We start from the raw sequence: 27,649 nt of genomic DNA, 5'->3' as shown, positions 1-27,649 counted from the left end.
TAAGTTAACATGACTGAAATGGTCAGTTGACCCCTTTAGGAGTTATTGCCCTTTATAGTCAATTTTTAACCATTTTTCGTGAATCTTAGTAATCAATTACAAAAATCTTCTCCTGAAACTACTGGGCCAAATTAAACCAAACTTGGCCACAATCATCATTGGGGTATCTAGTTTAAAAAATTTGTGGCGTGACCCGGTCAACCAACCAAGATGGCCGCCACGGCAAAAAATAGATCATAGGGGTAAAATTCAGTTTTTGGCTTATAACTCAAAAACCAAAGCATTTAGAGCAAATCTGACATGATGTAAAATTGCTTATCAGGTCAAGATCTATCTGCCCTGCAATTTTCAGATGAATCGGACTACCTGTTGTTGGGTTGCTGCCCCTGAATTGGTAATTTTAAGGAAATTTTGCTGTTTTTTGTTATCATCTTGAATATTATTATAGATAGAGATAAACTGTAAACAGCAATAATGTTCAGCAAAGTAAGATTTCCAAATAAGTCAACATGACTGAAATGGTCAGTTGACCCCTTTAGGAGTTATTGCCCTTTATAGTCAATTTTGAACCATTTTTCGTAAATCTTAGTAATCTTTTACAAAAATCTTCTCCTCTGAAACTACTGGGCCAAGTTCATTATAGATAGAGATAATTGTAAGCAGCAAGCATGTTCAGTAAAGTAAGATTTACAAACACATCACCATCACCAAAACACAATTTTGTCATGAATCCATCTGCATCCTTTGTTTAATATTCACATAGACCAAGGTGAGCGACACAGGCTCTTTAGAGCCTCTAGTTATGTTTATATTAATAGAAGGGTTAACCAGAGACATATATAAACTATATGTATTCTCTGGGTTAATATACTGGTCTGTTCTCATTTCATTGTTCTTGTATTTTGATAAATTCTAAAAAAAAAAAAAAAAAAAAAAAAGTCACTTATAATGGTTTTATTTTTATTTTTAGTGTCGACTGGACCAATTTTGCACTTTTATTTTTTTTTTTATTTCGCCCCCTCGACCCTAATTTTTTACAAATTTTCTCGTTAAACAGATAAAATAAAAAGTCTGGCCTCACCTATTTTTTTTCACATTTATTAGGGCCCCGCCGACTAAGGCGGGTCGCCCTATAGTGATCAGTCTGTCCGTCCGTCCGTCCGTCCGTCCGTCCGTAACACTTTAACTTTGTGTCCGCTCTATATCTTAAAAACCGTTATGATTTCAAAGTTTATACTTGACATCCATTTTAACCAACACCAGAGGGTGTGTCATGATGTATGTAAAACTTCCTAGGTCAAAGGTCAAGGTCAAAAACTTTGGTTTCAGTTGACAACCCTGTGTCCTGTGGTGAAGATCGTGTCCGCTCTATATCTTGAGAACCGTTATGATTTCAAAGTTTAAACTTGACATCCATTTTAACCAACACCAGAGGGTGTGTCATGATGTATGTAAAACTTCCTAGGTCAAAGGTCAAGTTCAAAAACTTTAATTTCAGTTGACAACCCTGTGTCCTGTGGTGAAGATCGTGTCCGCTCTATATCTTGAGAACCGTTATGATTTCAAAGTTTATACTTGACATGTATATGAACCAACACCAGAGGGTGTGTCATAATTTATGAACGACTGCCTAGGGCAAAGTTCAAGGTCAAAAACTTTGGTTTCAGTTGACAACCCCATGTCCTATGGTAAAGATTGTGTCCGCTCTATATCTTGAGAACCGTTATCATTTCAAAGTTTATACTTAACATGTATATAAACCAACACCAAAGGGCGTGTCATAATTTATGTGCAACTTCCTAGGTCAAAGGTCAAGGTCAAAAACTTTGGTTTCAGTTGACAACCCCATGTCCTATGGTAAAGATGGTGTCCGCTCTATATCTTGAGAACCTTTATCATTTCAAAGTTTATACTTGACATGTTTATAAACCAACACCAAAGGGTGTGTCATAATTTATTTACAACTTCATAGGTCAAAGGTCAAGGTCAAAAACTTTGATTTCAGTTGACAAACCCATGTCATATGGTAAAGATACAATTTTTTAATGCACATTATTCACAGCGGGGCCCACAGAGATGGCTCCCATCTCAATGATATCTAGTTATTTACAAGTATGTTTTGATATTTTACAGCTGTATTCTATAGCTCATCAAGATCTCATTTTAAATGAAGGTACATTGTGATTTTTCAAATCTAGAACTTGAAAGTTTTCAATTTATTAAAGTCTGCTGTAGATTGATTGATAATTTTTTCTGGTTCTCTTATTTTAAAGAAAACATTTTGTTTATAGGACAAGTTTGGACTTTACAGAGAACACACCACCCCCAATAAAGAGGGTTAGAGAATCATCAACAGAAAGTGATGATGATTCAAAGTTTACAGTCAAATCATTTTATGGTGGACGGGAAAAGAAAAGCTTCCCACATTCCCCAGGAAGACGCAAGGCAGCAACAAAGGTTTTGAGCAAGTTGGAAGGAGAAGAGGAAGAAGAATTTCTAACACTAAGAAAGAATGTGCCAGGGAAGATCTTAAAAACCAGCAGTAAAGTGAAGAAAGATGTCTTCAAATTGTCTAGTACAAGCTCAGATTCAGAACCTGTCCAAGTCCTCAAAGATAGGTACATAGATTGGCTCAGAAAGACCGACTAAAATTTAGTTCTAAATTTTGAATTTGTATAATATAGCACACATAATGGACTAATAGCCTCAAAGATAATTTAGTCTAAAACACTTATCTGCCTTACAAATAATATAACTTGGGAATTTTGTTTTAATTTCTGTCAGACAACTTGCAAAATGCCTGACATTTCAGAAACATTTTATACCTCTTATATTGAACTGAATCAATACCATTGCTTGACTATTTTAAACACTGGTATTTAAGTAAAATTATATATGTCACATTCCTGCTGCCAGTCTCAAAATGAAGGTCAGCTGCATACAATCATTTCCAGCACTTTTTATACGCCCATCCAAATTTTGACGGAATGTATTATGGTATACAAAAGTCTGTCGTCCGTCTGTCTGTCCGGCATAAACATGTCCCACTGTAACTTGAAAACAACTTATCCAAATTTCATGAAACTTAACATAGTCTTCTTATGATGGTCAAACGATCTGTTGCTTTTACACACTTTTAAATATATATGTATATAATATACAAAGGGAGACAATTCAATCCAAGTTATCTGATCTCATGAACAGTTCAAAATACAATTTTTTACTGAGCTGATGATTGTAATTCAATTAGATAAAGTTCTGTTAATGTTTTTACTTGATTTTGATTAATATTTTTACAAACTTGACTGAATGATTCAACAGAAACAGGATTCCTAGCTATATAAATGACACAAAACACACTCTTTCTTAAATCTTGTTGTAGAAGGTAAAAAAAGTTGGGGTCAGCAATTTCTATCTTATAGTCCGTTTGACTTCTATAAATCTTCAAAAAATAATTCTTAAAATTTCATTTTTAAAGATAAATATTTTTTTTCTTCATGTATGTTAATGTATGATATATACGAACTCTGACTATGCATATCATAATTTTAAACCTATAATCAAAAAAGTTACTCATTAGGTCTCTATGTTACTTCAATTTATTTTAATATAAAATACTCAATGGAGTACGTATGAGTAGTGTAACAGCCTTCCATTCAAAACAAAAACATTAGACATGTGCTCTAAACCTGTTTTATTGTACCATGTGACTTTACTCATTTAAATAACTCTGGTCATGTGTGCATGCTTTTGTATTTCTCATTGAATATAGAAAGCTCAGTAATCACATGACCAGAGTTATTTAAATGAGTAAAGTCACATGGTACAATAAAACAGGTTTAGAGCACATGTCTAATGTTTTTGTTTTGAATGGAAGGCTGTTACACTACTCATACGTACTCCATTGAGTATTTTATATTAAAATAAATTGAAGTAACATAGAGACCTAATGAGTAACTTTTTTGATTATAGGTTTAAAATTATGATATGCAAAGTCAGAGTTCGTATATATCATACATTAACATACATGAAGAAAAAAAATATTTGTCTTTAAAAATGAAATTTTAAGAATTATTTTTTGAAGATTTATAGAAGTCAAACGGACTATAGTTTTGATTGGGAACAATCTGATTAATTAATAATCAAATTTTCATGGTAATGATTTTTTAACAGTACATGTAATACATGTAATATTTATCTGATAATCTGTTACTATATGGTAATGATTTTTTTTTTTATCTTTTATTTGTTTTTCAATAGTCAGGATTTTACACACCCCATTACACTACCACCTGACAATGGTATCAAGGGGTAAATACAGAAGAAGAAGAAAATAGCAATATACAAAATGAATCTCTGACTAATTTATTTTTAACTATTTTAGGTTACATATAAATTGTATTTGATGTATCTCTCCTCTCTCTCTCTCTGACTTACTCACATACAACACTAATACTTTCACTCATCTGTTTTGCTACAATATGTATCATGACTTACTTTTTAATACAATTTTTTTAAAGAAATGTAATTTGCTCATAATTTATAAATTATTTCTTTTCTCTGAACTAAACATAGATAATATGAAAACAACACTTAGTTAAATATTACATGTAAAGGAGACCAAAATTTTTCACAAACTTGGACTTTATCATTTTTCTTTGCAATATGGTTTTCAAGAAATTGGTATTTCTTTATTTTATTCTTTAACTCAATGATATTTGGTTTTGTTTCATTTAATTTACATTTATATATATAATTTTTTGTAATTATGATTAGCAGATTCAATAATAAACTTTCTTGTTTGCATCCAAGAAACACATTCTCTTTGTTGAGATCAAAATTTACAAAAAAAAGTTTCACAATATTGGAAAAAGACTGCCACAATTGAAAAGTTATTGGGCATTCAAAAAACAGGTGTTCAATGGTTTCTTCTCCAAGTTTACAAAAAGTACATAACTTGGTATCTTTTAATTTGATTTTATACAAAAAGGTATTAGTTGCTATAATTCTATGCAAAAATTTATATTGAAAGGTTCTTAAATAAGCATCTCTACAAGACTTTTTTGTTATCATGAAATACTCTGACCATTCTGTAGTATCAATAACTAACAGTTCTTCCCATTTCAAAAATTTGATTGTTGGTAGTTGAATAACTTCATCTACTAAGTTTTTATATACAAATTTGGCTTTCACATTACACATGATTTTTTTTAAGAAAGTATCACTATAGTCCGTTTGACTTCTATAAATCTTCAAAAAATAATTCTTAAAATTTCATTTTTAAAGACAAATATTTTTTTTCTTCATGTATGTTAATGTATGATATATACGAACTCTGACTTTGCATATCATAATTTTAAACCTATAATCAAAAAAGTTACTCATTAGGTCTCTATGTTACTTCAATTTATTTTAATATAAAATACTCAATGGAGTACGTATGAGTAGTGTAACAGCCTTCCATTCAAAACAAAAACATTAGACATGTGCTCTAAACCTGTTTTATTGTACCATGTGACTTTACTCATTTAAATAACTCTGGTCATGTGATTACTGAGCTTTCTATATTCAATGAGAAATACAAAAGCATGCACACATGACCAGAGTTATTTAAATGAGTAAAGTCACATGGTACAATAAAACAGGTTTAGAGCACATGTCTAATGTTTTTGTTTTGAATGGAAGGCTGTTACACTACTCATACGTACTCCATTGAGTATTTTATATTAAAATAAATTGAAGTAACATAGAGACCTAATGAGTAACTTTTTTGATTATAGGTTTAAAATTATGATATGCATAGTCAGAGTTCGTATATATCATACATTAACATACATGAAGAAAAAAAATATTTATCTTTAAAAATGAAATTTTAAGAATTATTTTTTGAAGATTTATAGAAGTCAAACGGACTATAGTGTTAGACTTATCTATATCTTGATTTAGACAGTTTTCTTTAAGGCATTTTTTCATAATGTTAGGGATTTTTGATATCAAACCATAATATTTAACAAAATTGTAGGTTTGTACTTTTTCTTGAAATTGCTCAAATTTATAAAAAATCATATTTTCACGATTAATAAGGTCACTTACTGACTGCACACCCCCCTTTTCCCATTGAATGTAATATGGGAAATCATCCAAAGAAGAAAAGTTCAAAATATCTAAGGATAAAATGTCACTGACAGAAATCTCAGTAATAGGTTTTGCAACGGAAAAGCATAGTAAAACATCCTTCCAGAAAGAGTTTTTACATCTTTTAGAAATCTCAATCAGCTTTTCTTTCTGAAGATTTAAAACCCTTTCACCCCCATACTGCCTAAGGTCTGCCAGTAACAACTGCTGCCAGCCACCACTAGGGTTTGCCAGCAGTCTTTTTATCCAACTAATTTTCAAATAGATATTAAATGAATGAAGATATACCATATTAAGTCCACCTTGTGAAATATCACCAATAAGTGTGTTTCTCTTGATTCTGTCTGGTTTTCCATTCCATATGAAATCATAAAATAATGAAGTGAGCTCTGTTAACCTGGAGTGTGATAGGTTTGGTAATGCAGTCAATAAATGGACCAACTTTGAAAGAGCAAGTGATTTAATTACTGTAATTTTTCCTAATAATGTGAGTTTTCGATGTTGCCAGCTCTTCAGAATTGCAGAGACCTCTTTAATTTTCTTAGCAAAATTAATTTCTGTGATACAGCTTAAATCTAAAGAAAATTCAATCCCCAAAAGTTTAAAATTTGAATGTGACCAATGAAGTTTTAAGTCGGGACATAAAATAAGATCAGAATATTTTTTACTTCCAACCCATAGTGCTTTTGTCTTTGAAGCATTTATTTTCAAACCTGAAATTTTATAAAAAGATTCAAAACATGAAAGTGTTTCCCTCAACGATATTTCCCTTCCATCTAACATAAGGAAGTGTCATCTGCGTACATGCTTAAAAGAGATTCATTATCATTGATGGTAATTCCCCTTATGTCAGGATTACCTTTTAATTTCAAAGATAATAATTCAACCCCAATTATAAATAAATAAGGAGAAAGAGGATCTCCTTGTCTGCAACCTCTTTCTAAATGAAAAAACTTAGACATGTGTCCATTATTTATAACACAACTTGATGCCCCTGAGTATAAAGTTTCAAACCATCTACATAAAGAAGGCCCAAAATTAAAGCTTTTCAAAGAATTTTTTAAAAATAACCATTCCAAGGAATCAAATGCCTTTTCAAAATCAACAAGTAATAAAAGACCTGTCTTATTATTTTCCTCAAGATAGTGCATCAAATCATATAAGAGGCGTGTGTTCTCACCCATAAATCTGTCTTTAATGAAACCTTTTTGTGTGTCACTTATGATAAATGGTAAAACGGGTTTAAGTCTATTAGCTATAACAGCAGAAGCTATTTTCATATCAGTATTCAGTAGACTAATAGGACGCCAATTACTAATATACTGTCTGTCTTTTCCCTCTTTAGGAATGCAAGTTATTATACTTTGATACTGAAAATCAGAAAATTTACCCCCCGCATATCCAAAGTGAAGAGATCGAAAGACAAAAGGGCCAATATCTTTCCAAAAAAATTTATAAAAATCTACAGAATACCCATCAGAACCAGGACTTTTACCATTTGTCATAAATTTTAAAGATTCAGCACATTCTTTAAAAGTTAAATTTCCTTCACAAAGATCACTTTGTTCTTCTGTAAGCTTAATGTTATGATTAAAAAATGATGTATCATTGCAATCTAATTTTTTGCTTGAGTACAAATTTTTATAAAAATTTTGTTGTTCCATCAGAATTTTTGATTGCTCTGAAATATGCTGACCTTTATCATCAATAAGTTCTGTTATGGTTTTCTTAATAAAATTTTTCTTTTCTAATTTACAAAAATAATTTGTACACTTTTCACCATTCTCATGCCAGTTAGCTCGGGATCTAAGCAGCAAGCCTTCAACTTTCTTTTGTCTACAATTTTCTAGTTCAAGTTTTTTTTCAAATAAAGATTTTTGAACCTCATCATTTGGAGAAAGATTCATAATACTTTCAAAATATAAAATATCATTTTCAAGTTTGAGAGTGACATTTTTTTCCTCTCTGGATTTATTAATGCTGTAATTTATGGACAAGGATCTAATCTTCATTTTTAATATTTCAAAAAATATTTGATCATTACATGACAACTCAACAGAAAGAAGATTTTCCATATCACCTGACAGATGGTATTCCAAAATAGTATCCTTAATACATGATTTAACCTTTTTTATATAATCTGCATCTCTAAGTAACTGAGAGTTAAATTTCCAATAACTTTTGCCCCGTTTCTCTAAACAAGCTGAGAAGGTGAAAAGAATTGCCGAATGGTCTGTTCTATAACCAGGAATGATAATGGTATTCTTCATAAGTGAAAAAAGGTCTTCTGAAATTAAAAAATAATCAAGGCGACTTTGTTTTATTGGTGAGGACTGACGCCAGGTATATTTCCTATCTTCTGGATAGCATGTACGCCAAGGATCAAGTAGTTCAAAAACATCAATGATTTCATCAATTTTTTTACGGGAGTTAGGGTTTCTATTATGTTTGATATTATATGTATCCATACATTTATCTAATACAACATTCCAGTCACCACATAATAAAACACTTGTGTTTTTAAAGATTAAAATATTCTGCATTATTGTGTCAAAGAATGAAGGTTCATCTGTATTATAACCATACAAACATGCAAAACTTAATCTTTGTGAAAAAATTGTTATATCTAAAATAATGTAACGACCATTATCATCAATAATAGAATTATGCACAACAAAATCCAGACCCTTTTTAAACATAACAGAGACACCTGCACTTTTACTGTCTTTATGACTGAAAAAGCACTTATTTCCCCATTCATCCTCCCAGTATTTTTCAATGTCTTTATTGCTATGAGTTTCCTGAAAACACACTATGGAAGTATTTTTACTCCTAGCCCAATCAAAAACATCTGCACTCTTTTTGGAGTTTGAAAAAAGACCCCTCACATTCATTGATAATATCGTTACATTATTATCCATGATTATATCTGAAGTGATGATTTATAAAACATATAAGCAAGTTCATAAGTACAAATATACAATTGTAACAAATAAGACATACACAAACATACACACATACAAACATAAGATGTTGCATATTATTTTCTTCATTCAACATTGAATGTATAAACTAATTTACAGTATGGCATTATATAGTTATGAATAAATCTAACAAAGGAATTGATGTTTTAAGGGGAGATAAGATTATATTAATTTCATAATGAATGTTAGAGTTATTTCCCCTATACTCTACAGTGACAGTATAATTTATATAAATAAAAAAAAAAAAAAAAAAAAAATATTAAAAAAATCTCATACTATTTACTATATATACAGGATTTTGTAATTTGGAATTGACATGACACACTTTAGTATTTATATCTATCTATTTATACTTATAAAAACTGTACATTTTCCAAAAAATATTAACAGGTGTAACAGACTAATATGATAACTAATTAATTTCCATCTTTTAATTTCTTTTTAGCTCACCTGGCCCGAAGGGCCAAGTGAGCTTTTCCCATCACTTTGCGTCCGGCGTCCGTCGTCGTCCGTCGTCTGTCGTCCGTCGTCTGTCGTCCGTCGTCGTTAACTTTTACAAAAATCTTCTCCTCTGAAACTGCTGGGCCAAATTAAACCAAACTTGGCCACAATCATCATTGGGGTATCTAGTTTAAAAAATGTGTGGCGTGACCCCGCCAACCAACCAAGATGGCCGCCATGGCTAAAAATAGAACATAGGGGTAAAATGCAGTTTTTGGCTTATAACTCAAAAACCAAAGCATTTAGAGCAAATCTGACATGGGGTAAAATTGTTTATCAGGTCAAGATCTATCTGCCCTGAAATTTTCAGATGAACCAGACAACCCGTTGTTGGGTTGCTGCCCCTGAATATGTAATTTTAAGGAAATTTTGCTGTTTTTGGTTATTATCTTGAATATTATTATAGATAGAGATAAACTGTAAACAGCAATAATGTTCAGCAAAGTAAGATTTACAAATAAGTCAACATGACCGAAATGGTCAGTTGACCCCTTTAGGAGTTATTGCCCTTTATAGTCAATTTTTAACCATTTTTCGTAAATCTTAGTAATCTTTTACAAAAATCTTCTTCTCTGAAACTACTGGGCCAAATTAAACCAAACTTGGCCACAATCACAATTGGGGTATCTAGTTTAAAAAATATGTGGCGTGACCCCGCCAACCAACCAAGATGGCCGCCATGGCTAAAAATAGAACATAGGGGTAAAATGCAGTTTTTGGCTTATAACTCAAAAACCAAAGCATTTAGAGCAAATCTGACGTGAAGTAAAATTTATTATCAGGTCAAGATCTATCTGCCCTGAAATTTACAGATGAATCGGACAACCTGTTGTTGGGTTGCTGCCCCTGAATTGGTAATTTTAAGGAAATTTTGCTGTTTTTGGTTATTTATCTTGAATATTATTATAGATAGAGATAAACTGTAAACAGCAATAATGTTCAGCAAAGTAAGATTTACAAATAAGTCAACATGACTGAAATGGTCAGTGGACCCCTTTAGGAGTTATTGCCCTTTATAGTCAATTTTTAACCATTTTTCGTAAATCTTAGTAATCTATTACAAAAATCTTCTCCTCTGAAACCACTGGGCCAAATTAAACCAAACTTGGCCACAATCATCATTGGGGTATCTAGTTTAAAAAATGTGTGGCGTGACCCGGTCAACCAACCAAGATGGCCGCCACGGCTAAAAATAGAACATAGGGGTAAAATTCAGTTTTTGGCTTATAACTCAAAAACCAAAGCATTTAGAGCAAATCTGACCTAAGTTAAATTGATTATAAGGTGAAGATCTATCTGCCCTGAAATTTTCAGATGAATCGGACGACCTGTTGTTGGGTTGCTGCCCCTGAATATGTAATTTTAAGGAAATTTTGCTGTTTTTGGTTATTATCTTGAATATTATTATAGATAGAGATAAACTGTAAACAGCAATAATGTTCAACAAAGTAAGATTTACAAATAAGTCAACATGACTGAAATGGTCAGTTGACCCCTTTAGGAGTTATTGCCTTTTATAGTCAATTTTGAACCATTTTTCGTAAATCTTAGTTATCTTTTACAAAAATCTTCTCCTCTGAAACTACTGGGCCAAGTTCATTATAGATAGAGATAATTGTAAGCAGCAAGAATGTTCAGTAAAGTAAGATTTACAAACACATCACCATCACCAAAACACAATTTTGTCATGAATCCATCTGCGTCCTTTGTTTAATATTCACATAGACCAAGGTGAGCGACACAGGCTCTTTAGAGCCTCTAGTTAATTTTTTCTTCTACATTGTCAAATAGATCAAATCTTATTCTGCTACTAGTTTCAGTTTTGGCATACACATTACAGTTATAAAACCATACATTTTCAAATTTTTCAGTGTTTTTAAGTCTTGCCATTAGTCCAAGATTGCGTTGTGATATGTCATCATGCAATTTCACTTCATTTTTCAGGGATCTTTTTTGTCGCATTATCCGTATTTTGGTTTCAGTATTCTTTACCTTAACAATGACAGGCTTCTGATAACCATCTTTCCCAGGTATTCTGTGGATGGCTAGTACATCACTGGGCTCAATATCTACTTTACAGTCACTCTTTAAAGTTTCAATAAAGGCTTTTCTCAAATTCTCACCCCTTTTTTCAGGAAAGTTTAGCATTCTTATATTATGTTTTCGACTGTATTGTTCATTATAATTGGCTAACTTCAATGCATCAATAGATCTGTTATTATTGTCACCAACCTTTTCCACTAAGTTTTCAATAACTCTATCTTTTGCCCTGATTCTTTCCCTCAGATCCTCATTCTCAATCATCAATGTATCTAACTTATCATCAAGTTTTCCAGTTGCCTCCCTTATTTTACACTCAAACTTACTGGTGATCTTCTCTTCAAAATGATCTAATAATTTCTGGACAATGTTACTAACTAAAGTTTTTAAGTCCTTTTGTTGTACCAAATTAACCATAGCATTAGTAAGGTCAGACTTTGTAACTGTGTCCTGAAGAGATTGTTTTATTTCACTTAAATCATTTTGAATACCAGTCAAATCAATACTTTCCACACTGTCATTTGCAACATCTGAATGGGATCGTTTGTTCTGCTTGGATGGTTTTTCTTTTACAGAGTCTTTAGAAGAATCATTGCTCCCAGGCTTTTTAGCTGCTAACATTGTTTGTATAGTTTTTGTTCCTTTACTGTCCCCAGGCATGGTGGTAATACAGACAACACTACTCAGAAAATCAATAAATTACAAATATTTTTCCAATTTAAAATATATAATTCCACTATAGTAAATCCATCTTTCAACAAAATGTGAAGTAAATCATATTTCTGTAAAGTTCATCAAATTCCAAACATCATGATATGATTTGCATAGATAAATTCCTTCAAAAACCAGCTTTAAATTGCCAAAAACTGCAGAGCTGAAAATCAACCCACTACTAGATTGGCAGCCATCTTAATATAATATCTATACTATATGGTAATGATACCTAATCCATGCTTATGTATGAAAATTTTCTTGTGGGATGTATGAAGAAGATATTTGTTTGAAGTAATAACTAGTATTTACTATTACAATATTGCATGTATCATTGGTTCAGTGAATTGTGTTTGCCTTTTGATACTGCTATACACTATGTTTTAGTTTACTTTAAAAATATTGGTTTCATTACAGAACAAGAAATAACAGGTTCAATAAAATTTCACCAAAATCAAGTGGAAAGAAATCTGTACCCAGAAAGAAGAAATCATCACCAAAATCTGCCAAAAAAGTGACAGCTGCCAACAAGAAAGAGTCAAAAGCTCCTGTAACACCTGTCCCCGCTGATGTTCAGAATATAATTAATGAGCAGATCCCAGGACGAAAGTTTTTTAAGTCTAAAAGTCCTGCGTCAGCATCAAAAGCCATGGGAAGTGTCATTATCAGTAAAGGATTTAACTTGAAATTTCTTCCGAAGAGAAGAAGTTTATCAAGTCTTCCTAAACTGAGTCCTTCAAATATTATTATGAACAAAAGTAAAGTTACAGAAGTGTTTGATGACTCGCCTCAAAGAAGTACCAACCAAGTCAATGAGTCTTTTAAAGAGGTCGATAGTAGTTTAGATTCTGGATTTGATGGAAAACTGTCTGAGCCTCCGAGTCAGTGCACCCCAAAAAAGATAATGCAAATAAAAACACAAAGTCCAGCTAGAAGTCCAAGAAATAAATCTGTATCAAATAAATCACCTGGAAAAATAGTGAACAAAAGTTTAAGTCAGACACAACAAGACAGTGACATTGCTTCATTAGATGGGTCAGCTGATTTGTTCACAGACAGTACCAAAACTGATGATATTTCTGAAACAGGAAGTGAGATTTCTGGACCTTCTGTCAGAAAAAGCAATAACTTTTTCTCTATATTCAATGGTACCCCAAACACTTCACCAATAGTTCAAGCTGGGCCAAATAAATCACTGAGGTTTGTTAACTCATTTCTCCTTTTATCATGTTTATAGAAGCTTATTTCAAGTGCAGGCACAAATATTTCTGAAACTGTAAAGACCAAGAATAAAAGAACCCCTTCAGCAATCTTAAGAATATACTAAAATCTGCATGAACTTATTCTTCTGAATCAAATAGTCTATATATGTCATGAAAATACTTAGAATTTCAGATACTATTCATATTTATTGAGTTGTGTGTACTTGTGCTTTTTGTCGAGCCTGAGACTTTTGTCGCAGAAAGCTCAACAAAGGGAAAGTGATCCGGCGGTGGCGGCGTTAGGTAACTTCTTAAAAGCTTTATATTTTAGAAGGTGGAAGACCTGGATGCTTCATACTTTGTACATGGATGCCTCATGTTACGAAGTTTCTGTCATTCACATGTCCAATGACTATGTCCTTGACCTCATTTTCATGGTTCAGTGACTACTTGAAAAAAAGTTAAGATTGTTTGTAATGTTCAATTTTCTCTTATTACAAGTAATAGGATATCTATATTTAGTATGTGCGTACCTGGTGAGTTCCTCATGCCTGTCAGACAGTTTTCACTTGACCTTGACCTCATTTCATGGATCAGTGAACAAGGTTAAAGTCATAAGAAATGAGTGACTTGAACCAATGCATGCATATATCATAAACTTAGTCTTCTGTGCACGATTTTATCATTTTTTACGCAACCATATTGTTTAATCGTCAATTTTTTCTCTCTCGCTGTCTGTTATGCAGTGAAAAATGGCAGCTACTGAAATGTCCTCCTGTCTAGAAGCCGAAGTTTACCGATTGACACCTTAAAGTAAACAATAAACAATTTAATGTGGATGTTGAGCACGTGTTATAATGTACAATCAGATAATATAAAAAAGAAGATGTGGTATGATTGCCAATGAGACAACTATCCACAAAAGACCAAAATGACACAGACATTAACAACTATAGGTCACCGTACGGCCTTCAACAATGAGCAAAGTCCATACCGCATAGTGAGCTATAAATGGCCCAGATAAGACAATGTAAAACAATTCAAACGAGAAAACTAACGGGCTTATTTTTATAGTTTATTTTAAGGACAGATCCGTGCGTATTGTGATCACAGGATTTTTACGAGTGGGTCACGCTAAGGTCACTTACCATATGGAAAATATATCGGCGAATTGAAGGAAGCAATTCAAATAAAGTAATCTTCTTCCAATTATGAACAAATTAAAGAATTTTCTTCAGAAAAGAGTATATGTACATAAGTTTTATAATGAAATCTATCTAATTAGTTATAAAAAGCATATGCATTATTTTTTTTTAATTTGAGGTTTCATATGACTTTAAGTTTTGGTGATCAAGTCCATATTTCAGATACTATGAGCAATAGATCTAGTATATTCAGTGTATGGAAGGACTGTAAGGTGTACATGTCCAACTGGCAGGTGTCATCTGACCTTGACATCATTTACATGGTTCAGTGGTCAAAGTTAAGTTTTTAAGTTTTGGTCTTTTTTTCTAATACTTTATGCAATAGGTCAACTATATATTTGGTGAATGGAAATATTTTATGATCTATATGCCAGTCCTGCAGGTTTTATTTGACCTTGACCTCTTTTTCACGGTTTATTGCTCAGTGTGAAGTTTTGTGTTTTGGTCTGTTTTTCTTAAACTATAAGCAATAGGTCAACTATGTTTGTTGTTTGGAAGAATTGTAAGCTGTACATACCTGCCTGGCATAGTTTATCTGACCTTGACCTCATTTTCGTGGTTCATTGGTCAATTTTTAGTTTTCTTGGTAATATTAAGTTTATGTGACAGTTGTAATAAAGCTTTATATTTAGGACTATCAACATAATATTAAATGATTAGTAAAGAAGGCAAAACATTTCAGCGTGTGAACTCTTGGTTTTAAAAAATGGGGATCTGCACAGACATAAAAATAATGTAGTTATAAACGAACACGTACTTGTATTTCTTTATTCTCTGCACTAAAAAAACAATAAAAACACAAAAATTTGGCAAAACCTTAGGATCATGGTGGCAGTAGCTATATGTAATGCATTGTTTGAAGTAAGAAAAAGTTAAGGCCAGATGAAAAATAATATATATATTACAGAAAAATGTCACCAAGACAATCCCCCAGAATTAGAACCAGAATGGATAAAGAAAGTAGAGAACAAATGGTTGTGGTATGTACATTATTTAGTAATAATACATCATGTACATCTGGATACATATTTGACAAGATATCTAATGGAAATGTCACCTCTATCCCACTTCCCTTCTCTTACTGAAAAACAACAGGAAAGTCTCATTGCCCACCATCGTGAGTCATCATTCTCAATTTCACATTTACAAATATATTCACAGATTCTGGTTGAATTAGTGTTTGACACATAGATGTCAACCATTACGATTTTTCCGATTTTGCTATCAAAACTACGCTATTTAAGTCAAAAGTTGAATAGTAACGGATTCCCAGTCATCGCTGTTCAATTTTGTAAAATGCAGATTTTTATCTTTACTTTTCCGGCCTGGTTTTAGAAAACGCAAATGTAATGCTTCCGGTTTCTCAGGAGTTATGGACCTTTGGTTTGGTAACTAACTGACTTCCGAAGAACTTGCATTAAAGTAGCTTCCCCCCCTTTGCCTACCCTTGACAAAATGAAAATGTACGAGTTCAGAATTTCTCAACAATTAATGAATTGAATACATACTACAGATAACATGTTAACGAAACATATTAGTGCACATCAATTTGCAACCACTCGTCAGTATTTTTGTTGGGTAAATGCACGTTTTTGAATGATTATTGAAAACTTTTCAAAATTACAGATTTTTTTTTACTGATTGTGTCAAAAGGGGGTTTGCATCTATGTACTGTACAGTGTCAAAGACAATATGTTGATATTTAGAAATCTCTTGTTTATTTGTATGCTGTTTCATTAACATAAACCCCACATGTCCACATATTTATAGTATTGCAATTATTTAACATTCACTGAGTGGTTGGTATACATTGTACTGCAATCACATGCTCTGTCTGAAATTTCACCCATCTTGAGTTTGAAATCCTTGCAGAATTTTGAACTGGTCATTTGTATTTATTGCACATTACACAATTCCAACAAAGAACAGCACACTAAAAGAGCAATTATAAGGTAAATTATTTTATTGCAAAAAAAAAAAAAGAAAGGTCCAAACGTGGCAATAAAATACCATAAGTTGGAGAGAAAGACTCAAATAAACAACATTGTTTAACAAAGAAGATTAAGAGATTATGACTGACAACTCCAAAAGATATGCAATATATATATAGATTCCTACACTTCAACAAGTGTATTACGATATTTCTCCACTCGAAACAGTTAAATTTTATTATTTAAAGCGCGAGGCTTGCCGAGCTTTTTAAATGCTTAAAATTTAACTGTCGAAAGTGGAGAAATGTTGTAATACATGAGTTATAGTGTCAGAATCTGTTTCTCTGATGATTTTTATCCTTCTTTTTCAAAGATTTTCAGAAACTTTTAATCTACTTGGTATGTTAATCAAGACTAAAAATCTCTTGTTTTGGAATTTATTAAACTGTTATATTTAGGATGCTGGCCAGAAGAAGTTTGGAGCAGTCCAGTGTGAAGTATGTGGAATGGTATACAGACATGCAGATCCAGGGGATGAATCCACACATGAAAAGTTTCATCAAGATCTCCTTAGTGTTTTAAAATTCCCTGTAAGTTACTAGGGCAAAAAATTATCAAGATCATCTGAATAGATAAAGATTACTACCTGTTCTCCCAAATTTCAGTAATTGTACATTTTAAAGGTGACAAGCTTTATCTAATGTTTAGTCATTAAAAAAATAAATTTTCTAGTTCAACAAAAGTTTTACTGAATTTCTGTTGGACTAGTTTCCTAATAATACCTGTTATTATTAACAAAGTTTGAACCAAGAAATGCAGATGGTAACAGTATCAATAAAGGGACAGGAAGATTTTATTTCAAATATATGTACCTCAGTTTGGTTTCAGCATAGGCTTGATTATTGTTTATGTCTGCAATTGCAGTTATATTTAAGGAAGTTCGCTACTCAGTTTCAAAATAAATAGCTTTTCATGAAACAAGTATATATTGATAGGGGATTAATATAGGAATAAAAAAATCAAAAAATATATAGAGGTCAATGCTCTTATTTTCGAGATATTAGCCATTGAAATTTTGGCGGGAAAATGTTCTGTCTTGATTTTTCATAGCTTTATCATTGAAAAGTTCTCAAAAACTATTAAAAAATAAATAAGATTTTATAAGACTTTTACAAATCGCTTATAATTATACATGCAAAAGATTTATAATAAGAAAAATGGGTGTCAATGGGCAATTTTTTTTAAGGCATTCAAATGGATAAAACCAGAGGATTCCGAAAATCTGACAAAAATTCCAAAACATGACAAGCGAACATCCTTAATACATTTTGTTAAATTATTTATTGAACAGGGTTGGAAGAAAGAAAGAGTTGTACAAGAATTCTCAGAAGATTGTAGTAGGATTATAATGGTAGTACATGATGATCCAAAGTATGCTGTTAAAAAAGTAAGTAAATTCATTTACTGTCAGGATATCATTGCAAACAGATCACCATATTAAAACAAAAACAAATTAGTCAATAAAAATAATGTCGTTTTAGGAAAGGAGAAGGTTGTGACTTGTTTATTCATGGTAATACACCTAGGATAGAATCTTGTTTTTGTCCCCTGCTAAATGGGTTGCAAGGGACAGAAATACCTGATGTCAGTCTGTTTGTCCCTTCTAGTAAGTGCTCAAATGTGAACATTTCTTGCCACAGTTTTATCAATTTTTTTTCACAGGTTTATATAAGCAAAGTATCAAACATGAAAGAGAATATTGGATGAACAATAGTTTTGAGACATTTCATGATTATTAGTTTCTGAAAATATTGATATGATATATTTACTATCTTTCTGTAGATTGAAGATATCAACAATATAATGGGGAAAGAAATGGGATTTCCTGAAGCTTCTCTAGCCTCCAAGTCAAAATATAAGGTAAACTGTCAGTGATTATTAGACTGCTTGGCCCATGTATGAACTATTGCCATAATGCAATCACTTATCACCTATTGTCAACATTTTCAGAACTCAGTTTGCAATATGATTCCAATCTTGATTGACATTTTCCATATTTGACTGCCTTCATAGTTACCATTGAGATATGGCTTCAAACATTATAAGGTACCTCAAGTGTCCCAGCTTTTTCTCATCACTTGGCGTCCGTCGTTGTTCACTTCTACAAAAATCTTCTCCTGAAACTACTGGGCCAAATTTAATCAATCTTGGCCACAATCATCATTGGGGTATCTAGTTTTAAAAATGTGTCCGGTGACCTGGCCAACCGTCCAAGATGGCTAAAAATAGAATATAGGGGTAAAATGTAGATTTTGGCTTATAACTCAGAAACCAAAGCATTTAGAGCAAATCTGACAGGGGGTAAAATTGTTAATCAAGTAAAGATCTATTTGCCCTGAAATTTTCAGATGAATCGGACAACCAGTTGTTGGGTTGCTGCCCCTGAATAGGTAATTTTAAGGAAATTTTGTTGTTTTTTCGTTATTATTTTGAATATTGTTATAGATAGAGATAAACTGTAAACAGCAATAATGTTCAGCAAAGTAAGATCTACAAATAAGTCAACATGACCAAAATGTTTAGTTGACCCCTTAAGAAGTTATTGACCTTTATAGTCATTTTTAGCTCACCTGGCCCAAAGGGCCAAGTGAGCTTTTCTCATCACTTGGCGTCTGGCGTCGTCCTGCGTTAACTTTTACAAAAATCTTCTCCTCTGAAACTACTGGGCCAAATTTAACCAAACTTGGCCACAATCATCATTGGGGTATCTATTTTAAATAATGTGTCTGGTGACCCGGGGGTTATATTGTTCATCAGGTCAAGATCTATCTGCCCTGAAATTTTCAGATGAATCGGACATTTCGTTGTTGGGTTGCTGCCCCTGAAATGGTAATTTTAAGGAAATTTTGCTGTTTTTGGTTATTATCTTGAATATTATTATAGATAGAGATAAACTGTAAACAGCAATAATGTTCAGCAAAGTAAGATCTACAAATAAGTCAACATGACCAAAATGGTCAGTTGACCACTTTAGGAGTTATTGCCCTTTATAGTCAGTTTTTAACCTTTTTTCGTAAATCTTAGTAATCTTTTAGAAAATTTTCTCCTCTGAAACTACTGGGCCAAATTTAACCAAACTTGGCCATAATCATCATTGGGGTATCTAGTTTAAAAAATGTGTCTGGTGACCCGGCCAACCAACCAAGATGGCCGCCTTGGCTAAAAATAGAACATAGGGGTAAAATGCAGTTTTTGGCTTATAACTCAAAAACCAAAGCATTTAGAGCAAATCTGACGGGGTAAAATTGTTCATCAGGTCAACATCTATCTGCCCTGAAATTTTCAGATGAATCGGACATTCTGTTGTTGGGTTGCTGCCCCTGAAATGGTAATTTTAAGGAAATTTTGCCGTTTTTGGTTATTATCTTGAATATTATTATAGATAGAGATAAACTGTAAACAGCAATAATGTTCAGCAAAGTAAGATCTACAAATAAGTCAACATGACCAAAATGGTCAGTTGACCACTTTAGGAGTTATTGCCCTTTATAGTCAATTTTTAACCATTTTTCGTAAATCTTAGTAATCTTTTAGAAAAATCTTCTCCTCTGAAACTACTGGGCCAAATTTAACCAAACTTAGCCATAATCATCATTGGGGTATCTAGTTGAAAAAATGTGTCTGGTGACCCGGCCAACAAACCAAGATGGCCGCCATGGCTAAAAATAGAACATGAACAGGGGGGGGGGGGGGGGGTAAAATGCAGTTTTTGGCTTATAACTCAAAAACCAAAGCATTAAGAGCAAATCTGACAGGAAGCAAAATTGTTGATCAGGTCACGATCTATCTGCCCTGGAATTTTCAGATGAATCGGATAATTGGTTGTTAGGTTGCTGCCCCTGAATTGGTAATTTTGAGGAAATTTTGCTGTTTTTTTGTTATTATCTTGAATATTATTATAGATAGAGATAAACTGTAAACAGCAATAATGTACAGCAAAGTAAGAACTAAAAATAAGTCAGTATGACCAAAATAGTCAATTGACCCCCTAAGGAGTTATTGCCCTTCATAGTCAATTTTTAACAATTTTCTTAAAATTTGAAGATTTTCAATAACATTTTCCACAGAAAGTACTGTTATAGATAGAGATAATTGTAAGCAGCAAGAATGTTTAGTAAAGTAAGATCTACAAACACATCACCATCACCAAAACACAATTTTGTCATGAATCCATCTGTGTCCATTGTTTAATATTCACATAGACCAAGGTGAGCGACACAGGCTCTTTAGAGCCTCTAGTTTTCCAAAGTGAAAAACATAACGTGTTGTTTGTTTCTACTGATTAATCTTAATTGATGGCATTATTTATTATTGTTAAATAATACTGTTTCTGTATGTTTCTGAAAACAATAGGTGTTCAATTTTATGTTTTTTTTGTTTTGAAAATTATGTGGAACATAATAAATTACCCCCCCCCCCCAATGTTGCAGACTAGTAACATTGGTTATAGTATAACAACCTCACTCAAGTTATTTTTATTAGCTCACCTGGCCCAAAGGGCCAAGTGAGCTTTTCTCATCACTTGGCGTCCGTCGTCCGTCGTCGTCCGTCGTTAGCTTTTACAAAAATCTTCTCCTCTGAAACTACTGGGCCAAATCATTATTAGGGTATCTAGTTTAAAAATTGTGTCCGGTGACCCGGCCAACCAACCAAGATGGCCGCAATGGCTAAAAATAGAACATAGGGGTAAAATGCAGTTTTTGGCTTATAACTCAAAAACCAAAGCATTTAGAGCAAATCTGACATGGGGTAAAATTGTTAATCAGGTCAAGATCTATCTGCCCTGAAATTTTGAGATGAATCGGACAACCTGTTGATAAGTTGCTGCCCCTGAATTGGTAATTTTAAGGAAATTTTGCTGTTTTTGGTTATTATCTTGAATATTATCATAGATAGAGATAAACTGTAAACAGCAAAAATGTTCAATAAAGTAAGATCTACAAATAAGTCAACAGGACCAAAATGGTCTGTTGACCCCTTTAGGAGTTATTGCCCTTTATAGTCAATTTTTAACCATTTTTCGTAAATCTTAGTTATCTTTTACAAAAATCTTCTCCTCTGAAACTACTGGGCCAAATTAAATCAAACTTGACCACAATCATCATTGGGGTATCTAGTTAAAAAATTGTGTCCGGTGACCTTGCCAACCAACCAAGATGGCCACCATGGCTAAAAATAGAACATAGGGGTAAAATGCAGTTTTTGGCTTATCACTCAAAAACCAAAGCATTTAGAGCAAATCTGATATTGGGTAAAATTGTTTATCAGGTCACGATCTATCAGCCCTGAAATTTTGAGATGAATCGGACAACCTGTTGATAAGTTGCTGCCCCTGAATTGGTAATTTTAAGGAAATTTTGCTGTTTTTGGTTATTATCTTGAATATTATCATAGATAGAGATAAACTGTAAACAGCAAAAATGTTCAGCAAAGTAAGATCTACAAATAAGTCAACAAGACCAAAATGGTCTGTTGATTTCTTTAGGAGTTATTGCCCTTTATAGTCAATTTTTAACCATTTTTCGTAAATCTTAATGATCTTTTACAAAAATCTTCTTTTCTGAAACTACTGGGCCAAATTAAACCAAACTTGGCCACAATCATCATTGGGGTATCTAGTTTAAAAATTGTGTCCCGTGACCTAGCCAACCAACCAAGATGGCCGCCATGGCTAAAAATAGAACATAGGGGTGAAATGTAGATTTTGGCTTATAACTCTGAAACCGCAGCCTTTAGAGCAAATCTGACAGGGGTAAAATTGTTTATCAGGTCAAGATCTATCTGCCCTGAAATTTTCAGATGAATCTGACAACCTGTTGTTGGGTTGCTGCCCCTGAATTGGTAATTTTAAGGAAATTTTGCTGTTTTTGGTTATTATCTTGAATATTATTATAGATAGAGATAAACTGTAAACATCAATAATGTTAAGCAAAGTAAGATTTACAAATAAGTCAACATGACGGAAATGATCAATTGACCCCTAAGGAGTTATTGTCCTTTATAGTCAATTTTTAACAATTTTCATAAAATTTGTAAATTTTAACTAACATTTTCCACTGAAACTACTGGGCCAAGTTCATTATAGATAGAGATAATTGTAAGTAGCAAGAATGTTCAGTAAAGTAAGATGTACAAACACATCACCATCACCAAAACACAATTTTGTCATGAATCCATCTGCTTCCTTTGTTTAATATTCACATAGACCAAGGTGAGCGACACAGGCTCTTTAGAGCCTCTAGTTTACCTTTTGACCAACCATTCCATTAAATAGCCCAACAACATCAACAGAAAATTAAAAAAAAATAATTTCCATATGTCCTCACTCAATTTAAAAATTAGAATTTTTGATATGAATCCTCGTGTTAAAAAATCTTCTCCTCTGAAACTACTAGGCCAAATTAATCCAAACTTGGCCACAATCATCATTGGGGTATCTAGTTTAAAAAATGTGTCCGGTGACCCAGTCAACCAACCAAGATGGCCGCCATGGCTAAAAACAAAACATCTATTTGCCCTTAAATTTTCAGATATATCGGACAACCCGTTGTTGGGTTACTGCTCCTGAATTGGTAATTTTATGGAAATTTTACTGTTTTGGGTCATTATCTTGAATATTATTATAGATAGAGATAAACTGTAAACAGCAATAATGTTCAGCAAAGTAAGATTTACAAATAAGTCAACATGACTGAAATGGTCAGTTGACCCCTTTAGGAGTTATTGCCCTTTATAGTCAATTTTTAACCATTTTTCGTAAATCTTAGTAATTTTTTACGAAAAATCTTCTCCTCTGAAACCACTGGGTTAAATTAATCCAAACTTGGCCACAATCATTTTCGGGGTATTTAGTTTAAAAAATTCGTAAGGGTTCCACGGAACCCAGTGTCTCGCCTATTTTTGCTGTTAATCGCAGACTCAACAAAAATGAGGAAAAACATCAATAAAAATTTCCCTCTCGATACTGTCTTTTGATTGAAAGAAGCTTCCAAGTTTGGTAAAAAATCCAGGATAGTTTATGAATCTAATAAATGTTTTATAAACTTTAACTGCAGACTGTATGTAATGTTAACTGGAAGAAAAACTAAGTCCATTTATAAGTAAAATACGGAAAAAGTGATTTTTTTTTTTACTACAAAATTTACTTCTGAATAATATCTTATGATCAGAAACAAGCTTTTGTCTAAGTTTGGTAGAAATCCAGGATAGTTTATGAATCTAATAAATGTTTTATAAACTTTAACTGCAGACTGTATGTAATGTTAACTGGAAGAAAAACTAAGTCCATTTATAAGTAAAATACGGAAAAAGTGATTTTTTTTTTTACAAAATTTACTTCTGAATAATATCTTATGATCAGAAACAAGCTTTTGTCTAAGTTTGGTAGAAATCCAGGATAGTTTAAGAACATTATAATTAATAATTTTAAAAACTTAAACCACAGAATGAATGTTTTGTTTCTGGCAAAAAAACTAAGTCCATTTATAAGTAAAATACGGAAAAGTGGAAATTTATTTTTACAAAATTTTCTTCTTGATACTATCTTATGATCATAAACAAGCTTCTGTCCAAGTTTGGTACAAATCAAGGATAGTTTATGAAAGTTATTAAAATTTTAAAAACTTTAACCACAGAGTGAATGTAATGTTTCCTCGCAGAAAAACTAAGTCCATTTATAAGTAAAATACGGAAAAGTGGAAATCTATTTTTACAAAATTTTCTTCTTGATACTATCTTATGATCATAAACAAGCTTCTGTCCAAGTTTGGTACAAATCAAGGATAGTTTAGGAAAGTTATTAAAATTTTAAAAACTTTAACCACAGAGTGAATGTAATGTTTCCTCGCAGAAAATAAGTAAAATACGGAAAAAATGGAATTTTATTTTTACAAAATTTACTTCTGGATACTTTCTTATGATCATAAACAAGCTTCTGTCCAAGTTTGGTAGAAATCCAGTATAGTTTAAGAAAGTTATTAAAATTTCAAAAACTTTAACCACAGAGTGAATATTTGTGGACGCCGACTACGACGGAATGTAGGATCGCTTAGTCTCGCTTTTTCGACTAAAGTCGAAGGCTCAACAAAAATGTGTCCGGTGACCCGGCCATCCAACCAAGATGGCCGCCATTGCTAAAAATAGAACATAGGGGTAAAATGCAGTTTTTGGCTTATAACTCAAAAACCAAAGCATTTAGAGCAAATCTGACTGGGGTAAAATTGTTTATCAGGTCAAGATCTATCTGTCCTTAAATTTTCAGATGAATTGGACAACCCGTTGTTGGGTTGCTGCCCCTAAATTGGTAAGTTTAAGGAAATTTTGCTGTTTTTGGTAATTATCTTGAATACTATTATAGATAAGGATAACCTGTAAACAGCAATAATGTTCAGAAAAGTAAGATTTACAAATAAGTCAACATGACTGAAATGGTCAATTGACCCCCTAAGGAGTTATTGTCCTTTATAGTCAATTTTTAACAATTTTCATAAAATTTGTAGATTTTTACTAACATTTTCCACTGAAAGTACTGGGCCAAGTTCATTATAGATAGAGATAATTGTAAGCAGCAAGAATGTTCAGTAAAGTAAGATGTACAAACACATCACCATCACCAAAACACAATTTTGTCATGAATCTATCTGCTTCTTTTGTTTAATATTCACATATATCAAGGTGAGCGACACAGGCTCTTTAGAGCCTCTAGTTTACCAATTTTTGTAATCTTTTACAAAAATCTTCTCGTCTGAAACTACTGGGCCAAATTTAATCAAACTTAGACACAATCATTATTAGGGTATCTAGTTTTCAAAAATGTATGCAGTGACCTGGCCAACCAACCAAGATGGCTGCCATGGCTAAAAATAGAACAAAGGGGGAAATTGTAGATTTTGGCTTATAACTCTGAAACCAAAGCATTTAGAGCAAATCTGACATGGGTTAAATTGTTTATCAGGTCAATATCTATCTGGTCTGAAATTTTCAGATGAATTGGACAACTGGTTGTTTGGTTGCTGTCACCCAATTGGTAATTTTTAAGGAAATTTTGCCGCTTTGGTTATTTTCTTGAATACTATCATAGATAGAGATAAACTGTAAACAGCAATAATGTTCAGCAAAGTAAGATCTACAAATGAGTCAACATGACCAAAATGTTCAGTTGACCCCTTAAGGAGTTATTGCCCTTTACAGTCATTTTTTTCCTCTGTAACTAAAGGGCGAAGTTCATTACAGATAGAGAAAATTGTAAGTAGCAAGAATATTCAGTAAAGTAAGATCTACAAACACATCACCATCACCAAAACACTATTTTGTCATGAATTCATCTGTCCTTTGTTTAATATGCACATATACCAAGGTGAGCGACACAGGCTTTTAAGAGCCTCTAGTTTTCAATAAAATTCATTTCTGTCATTTGCTAATCAATTTATTGACTAAATATGAATTCTTCAGGGTTCGTACGGGGCATGGAATCCTGGAAAAGTCATGGATTTTTATTTAGGGGGGGAAGGCCTTTAAAAGTCATGGAAAGCTATATTTTAGTGACAAGTCCTTGAATAGTCGTGGATTATTTGCACTGTAATCTTTATTGCATGTCTTCAAACATCTAAAATTAAATGATCCCCGTAGTTTTTGTCGAAACTGTTTCTTTTTCGAATGCTAGAAAAAAGGCCCCAGTTGTGGTAAGTGTAAAATGAGAATTTAAAATTCGTTTCTTCAAAATTGTTTATAAAAATATGCAACCGCATCTGGTTCCCTTCATAGTGCAATTTGCTTTAACAGTATTGAAATAAGAAACCAGCTATCGGAATATTCGAAAACGAAGTTATTGCTACCAAACAGCCGTTGAAAAACACTTTTAATGATAATGTATGGATAGAGGAGCTGAAATGATAAGAGTCCTACATATAGTAAAGAGCAATTTTTCATACAAAAGTTGTGAGGATATCGTCTCGGTATTTAAGAATATGTTTCTGGATAGTAGACAAATGTCACTTCTGAAATGGCAATGATGCCTCTAAGTAGGAAGGTGATAGTTTTTTGTCTACAATGTATTATCTGTTTGAGTCCAACCAGTCAAGAGGATTATGCCAAATAACCTTTTCTAATACTTTGTTTATTAAAATATTTCAAAATTTGTATATATTCTTTTATACTGTAAAAAGAGGCAGAACATATACCAAAGGGGACATTCAAATGAGTGTGTAGGTCATACTCTTTCATAGAATCTTTGATAACAAGTAGGTCTACATCATTGTTAGCAAACTTAACTCAGTATTGTCATTCATAAATATGTTGGTATTTCTCATTGTGTTTCAGTGCAATTGTGTCATTATTGGATGTTAAAAAGATTGTTTATTTAGTTGCATGGAAAGGACACAAAAGCATGTTTATAGCATTAGGGATGACTTTTTGGTCTATAGTTTTGGGGTATGGAAATTTCATAAAACATCCTTGAAAAGTCATGGAAAAGTCATGGAAAAATGGAACTAAAAAGGTGTATGAACCCTGATTCTTCAGATACTTGTTTCTTCATGTTTCTTCATTATTTGAGTGTACTTACTTTTTATTTTGAAAAATTACTATTAAAGGAATGTTAATGACCTTGACTGCCTAATTTCAAATGTTGGACGGTGATAAATTATTTTCTTGCATAAATTGTTCTAAAATCTTTAATTGATAATTCCCTTCAGGATTCATCTATGATTTTCTTTACAGGCATTCTTATTTATATCAGAAGACAAGAAAGTGGATGGGTGTTGTATTGCTGAACCAGTTACTCAGGTAAGTTGACTTCAAGAAGTGACTTGAACACTACTTGAGACAAACAGAACTTTCAAATAAGTCTTAAGGATTCTTTATTCATTGTTCATGGGCAATAG

The 27,649-nt window shown here is 32.5% G+C and overlaps 1 protein-coding gene across 1 annotated transcript in view; it reads left to right on the top strand.

Annotated features, from left to right (window-relative positions):
* Window positions 1-27,649, top strand: part of LOC143055157 (uncharacterized) — a 47,182-nt gene that overhangs the window by 11,637 nt on the left and 7,896 nt on the right. Inside the window, exons 3-9 of the mRNA XM_076228300.1 lie at window positions 2,292-2,618; window positions 12,789-13,571; window positions 15,686-15,758; window positions 17,168-17,299; window positions 18,061-18,156; window positions 18,552-18,629; window positions 27,486-27,551. Coding sequence (XP_076084415.1) covers window positions 2,292-2,618; window positions 12,789-13,571; window positions 15,686-15,758; window positions 17,168-17,299; window positions 18,061-18,156; window positions 18,552-18,629; window positions 27,486-27,551 — 1,555 coding nt within the window. The remainder of the gene's footprint in view (window positions 1-2,291; window positions 2,619-12,788; window positions 13,572-15,685; window positions 15,759-17,167; window positions 17,300-18,060; window positions 18,157-18,551; window positions 18,630-27,485; window positions 27,552-27,649) is intronic.

Source organism: Mytilus galloprovincialis, chromosome 1 (genome assembly GCF_965363235.1).
Source record: "Mytilus galloprovincialis chromosome 1, xbMytGall1.hap1.1, whole genome shotgun sequence".
Lineage (NCBI taxonomy): Eukaryota > Metazoa > Mollusca > Bivalvia > Mytilida > Mytilidae > Mytilus > Mytilus galloprovincialis.
The sequence above is the reverse complement of the archived record's forward strand: the minus strand, read 5'-3'. Positions and strand labels throughout refer to the sequence as shown.